This window comes from Lactuca virosa, chromosome 2 (assembly GCF_052849685.1).
Source record: "Lactuca virosa cultivar CGN04683 chromosome 2, Lactuca_virosa_CGN04683_v6, whole genome shotgun sequence".
Taxonomy (NCBI): Eukaryota; Viridiplantae; Streptophyta; class Magnoliopsida; order Asterales; family Asteraceae; genus Lactuca; species Lactuca virosa.
In genome coordinates this window covers 296,824,247-296,829,442 of record NC_136427.1, presented here as the reverse complement: position 1 = coordinate 296,829,442, position 5,196 = coordinate 296,824,247, and the positions used below count along the sequence as shown (strand labels likewise).

Genomic DNA, 5,196 nt, shown 5'->3' with positions numbered 1-5,196 from the left:
CCAAACCCCTCTTGACTATTTACGCATGGCGTACTCAGCTGTACGCTAAGCGTACATGCAGTTAGGCTTGTACGTTGCACGTATAGACTTGTACGCCCAACGTACTCCTCCATTAAGCCCATTATCAACATTAAGCACTTAATTCTCAAGATCAGGAGTCCAAACTATAGATCTTCTTCTTAAAGAACGTCTAGACCCATAAAGTCATTGACTTAATGACTTTGCATGCCTCAAAAGAACCCAACATCAACTTAAACATTAAACTTTCACCAAATGGAGACCAACTCATACATGGGGAATTCCAAACCCTAAAGTAGGCAACTTTATGCATCTAGAATCTCAGAAACACCAAGAGTGGCAACTCAAATCTCCTGGAGTGGTATCAAGCCACTAGATCTCATCGTTGGGACCACAACCAAACAAGGAACAGGAAATAAGGCCAAACCAATCATTCTAAGGGTATAATCTCCTAACCGTATATAATTTTAAAAGCATAGACATAGCAAGATCCATACGATTATCATAGATCAAATATCAGTATAACATGACTAATCATATTGGGGAACTACTTACTTGGCTCGGCCGATCGCTCGCGTTGCACTCTCATATTTTCCATTCTTTAAAAGTTTTGACTTTTATTTTATTATTTGAAAACAATTTTACCATTTCCTTAGTTTGAGTCCTGACACACCCGAGAGTGTGCCTGAATCCCTCAAACCAAAGCTCTGATACCAACTTGTAACAACCCAAATTTTCAAAAGAAAATTTTTCATTTTTAGTTAACCAAAATACTTTCCACAAATCCTGTAATCCCAAATACAATTGTTTTCAAAATTGTAACAACAACAATTTTATTTCAAAACATCAGAGTGTCCCATAATAACGCCTGAGAGAGAGTGCACGCCGCGCCATCAAGCCTTGCCCTTGCCCTTGGGCTCAGATGTACCTGAAACAATTCCACAAACTGTAAGCTAATGCTTAGTGAGTCCCCCAGAGCATACCCCACACACAATCCACATAACACGTATCAAATTAGCTATAAAGCTACATATATCACATAAGCCATGCATACAACATATAAGGAAGCCATGGAAACCCTCCAGGGTCTTACACCTAGTGCCACTGGAAACCCCACATGGTCTTAACTGTCTGCCATGGGAACCCCCACATGGTCTTCCTGCCATGGGAACCCCCGCATGGTCTTTTCTACCAAGCAAATACAATGCAAACTAAACATGCAATTATATACTATGATGCCATGGAAGCCCTCCAAGGTCTTATACCAAATTCCACGGGAACCCCCCGGAGTCTTCCATACAAATGTCATACTAACATAACGTATAGTCAATCAACAAACCATATATCAAAAAAGTGGGCCGGACTTGGTGCCTTAGACCCATTGGTATGGTGAGAAGACTCACCTCTCGAATGCTGAACTGGCAAGCTAAGATCAAATATATCCCCCACAGTGCTCCTCCTCAACTGCCTATAATCAACATGTGATTAACTTGTCATAATCCCATAAATACCGTCAAGGTCAACCCTAGTCAAAGCCAAGGTCAACAGTCCATGTTGACCTCAACTCGTCGAGTGCATCCTAGCAACTCGTCGAGTTCCTCCCGAGTCCATTCCACCGAATCCTATGCCAATTCGCCGAGTCGCCTAAGTGACTCGTTGAGTTCATCAAATGACCAGAAAACTAAAAGTTCATGCAGTCCCAAAACCCTAATCCTTCACTGCGCTTATTCCGAATCTCGAAAACGGGTAAACCCTACCCGACTCGTTGAGTCAACCAAGGGACTCAACGAGTTCCTTCAGTCCTTTTTGTGTTCACCCCTTTTGAGTAGGATCTAAGGTCCCAAACTTCAGATCTACCCTTCCCTAGTGCAGTTACAACGTAAAATTGCAAACTTTACGTGCATACAAGGCCTCACAAGGCTAAAACATCAAAACTAAGCTCCCTACAAGGTTTTTATGCATGGAAAGGGTCTAAGCTGGATAAAGTGAGCAACTTTATGTCATTGGGGGACCTTGAGAGGTCCAGATCTGGAACCATATCCTTGTGATAAGTCCAAATCCGAGTATGACTTCATTTTGCACCAAAAATGGTCATTTACTTCCAAGAAAAGGGATCTAAGCAACTAGAGATCAAGGTAACGACTTTATACCTCAAGATGGTGACCAATACAGAGTAGATGTCGGATCTATTGCTTCTCTACTTGCTCCTTCTTCTTCAAGCTCTAAAATCCTTCACAAACACACCAAAATTGCTCACAAAAGTCCTCTCTCTCACTCAAGAATGTGCAAGGTCCAACTATGGTTTTCTTTGGCTAATAGGGTGGTAAGGGAGGCCACACGAGGCAGATTATGTTCTTTAAATAGGGTGCAAACCCTAAAAATTAGGGTTTTCCTTTACAACGCCTAATCGTCGAGTCGGGGCCTTCTGACTCGTCGAGTAGGATTGAAAATCCGTGTCCTCATAATAACTTCTACTCGCCGAGTTGGAGCTCCCCAACTCGCCGAGTCCATGCGCAAAACCCTAAAAATTAGATAAATTAAATAATATCTGGGACAGGTGTTATATAAGTTAGCTTATAAGCTACTTTTTGGTTTACCAAACATGACAACATAAAAAGACTTGAAAAATAAGATCGCTTATCAGCTAGCTGTGGCGCGCCAAACATAGTCTTAGTTGGCAAAAGCTTCTAAGATATACTTTTTTAATCAAATTGGAATTATAAATTAGATTATTTTCTGCTATAACTATTCATTTGTTTTAAGAAGGATCTTTGAAATTTATAAAAAACTGAATAAGTAAGATTTTTTGGTCGATCTTTATATTTATTTTTCTTTTTATTTTTTTGTATATTTTGAGTTGTCAATATTATATTGTAGTTATCTATTTGTACGAGATTGTTATAATTTAATATACATACTTTTAAAATCTATTTTTGTGAAGTTAAAATAAAAGGAAGCAGACAAGTAAAAATAAGATGTTATTTTTGTATTTAACTTATGTAATGGAAAAGCATAAAACGCCGGTAACAAGTGACCTTTTTTATCTTTCGATTTGTTATTGTATTCTAGTTTTATTTCAAGGTGGAATACCGAAGTTCGGGAATTATCATTTCTTGTGAGAGTTATGTTATAGAGATGTTTTATCCGTTCAATATGTATAATGACCACTTGGATCACATAAAATGATAAAATTAATCAAATATCACGATCATAAACAAAAATGCATAATGGTTTGAACTTTGAAGTGTCGCCTGCCTACATTCATCTTCCGCAAGTTGCATCGTGATGTGGGGTCTTTATATTCCAAGGCACTGTTTGAAGATAAACAAACATAATATTTAAATTTAGCGATAAAGGGTTTAGAGGATAATAAACTTTTGGTTTTCTATGTGTAATAATTGCATCAACAATCTGATAAATTTGTTCAAAAAATATCATTTTAACTGGTATTTGTAGGTTTATCCAGTGGCGGAGCTTGAACAATTAACTTGGGGGCCGAAAATATTATAAACTGAAATTAACATTCTTAAAAAAAACAAATTGTTTTCAACAAATAAACACCAAAAACACATAGAAAAATAATTACAACTCAGCCCGAGGACCTTTAATGTCTTTAAATTCATCAATTACAGACTTCGAATCAATGTTTTCAACAATTTCTCTTTCTATGTAAATCACCAAGTTGTTTGCGAGAAAATCATCCGACATCTTATTGCAAAGACGGTTCTTGAATATTTTCATTGCTGAAAATCTCCTCTCTGTTGTTGTGGTAGAAACCGGAAGTGTCAAGATTAACCTAACCACTCTATCAAGCAAATAATATGTCTCACGTTTCTGAGTTTCCACAAGACGCGTGCATAGGTCAGTAATAGCTGATACACCACTTAGCCTTGGATTCTTTGTCATATCAATATTAAAAATCTCCAATTGATATCGTAATTGAATTCTCTCTTGCTCCGTAAAATCTTCAGAATAATATTTCTCAACAAGAAGACAAATTTGATCAACGTTAATCACTTTAGAAACTAAAGTAGAACTAAGACTTAACAACTACATCGCCTGATCATTGAATCTACTATTCAACTCATGTAACTGTTTGTCTAATGTAGCTGTAAACAAATCCACTCGATAAAAATGTTCAAAAGTAACATGATTATCTGTCTTTCGAGGCCGGTATCGAGTAGAAGTATATAGAGCATTCATATCTGGCATATTTATTTCGTGTTTTTCACAAAAAAAACTTTACTTGTGCAAGTAAAGACTCTCATCCTTTGTTTCTAAAATCATTTAGACCCTCCTTTGTTGCTGAAACTAACTCCATAGCATTAAGAATATCTTGGGATTTCTTTTGTAGAGCTTGAGAAAGTATATCAGTTTTTCCCATTACTTCCATTATCAGGTGAAGAATAAACACAAACTCAAATGATTCCAGATAACAGTAAGCTGCATCAGCATCTCCGCGTTGAGAATAAGTAGCGGATACGTCATCAATTATTCCTTGGAGAACAACACGCGTACAAGCAAAGATGTCAATCAAACTGCAAACGGAACGAAAATGAGAACCCCAACGTGTATCACCAGCTCTTCTTAATGTCCCAACTTGATTCAATCCTTTACCTGATTCGATTTCACCTAGTTCCAATAATTGTTCAATCTCAGTTGCCTTTGCCTTTTGTAACTCATCATGACGCTTACTGGAAGCACAAACTACGTTAATTGTAAAAATTAAGTTTGTGAAAAATTGGTGTACCGGAATAATTTCCCTTGATGCAGCCACCAAGGCTAGTTGCAATCTGTGAGCAAAGCAGTGAACATAATATGCATAAGGACAATCCTTAAGAACAAGTGCTTGCAATCCATTCTGTGACATCCCCAATTTTACGGCCAGAAAAGACCGATTTCGTTTATGCTTTTTAAAATAAAATCAGAGTAATCATTTGATTAAAAGTGTTGTGGAATTTGTTTCCAGAAAAACATGATAAAAATGTTATCAAATCATTTCCGAAGAAATGTATTTTATTCACTAAAACCATTGGTATGTCATTGTCAATACAAAAACATAAGCATAAACAAAACTTACATTCATTTACACTAGTGATTTACTTCTCTTTTAATCTCTCAGTGTAAAGCAACTTCGTATCGATACCTGTGATACAAACAAACTGAGTGGGTCAGGCT

At 37.0% G+C, this 5,196-nt stretch overlaps 1 protein-coding gene across 1 annotated transcript; it reads right to left on the bottom strand.

The window, feature by feature from the left end:
- Positions 1-4,068: 4,068 nt before the first annotated feature.
- On the bottom strand, positions 4,069-4,888 carry LOC145158677 (uncharacterized). The gene is made up of 2 exons (XM_079077538.1): positions 4,312-4,888; positions 4,069-4,127 (listed from the first exon to the last, which is right to left on the bottom strand). The coding sequence occupies exons 1-2, from the start codon at positions 4,886-4,888 to the stop codon at positions 4,069-4,071; spliced, it is 636 nt and encodes a 211-aa protein (XP_078933664.1).
- Between the last annotated feature and the right edge of the window lie 308 nt (positions 4,889-5,196).

Bases quoted from the DNA above. Each gene is read 5' to 3' on its own strand.
- LOC145158677 (XM_079077538.1), bottom strand. From the start codon at position 4,888: ATGTCACAGAATGGATTGCAAGCACTTGTTCTTAAGGATTGTCCTTAT. The intron at 4,128-4,311 runs GTCTAAATGATT...ATTTGTTTACAG, and splicing joins AGTTTCAGCAACAAAGGAGG to CTACATTAGACAAACAGTTA.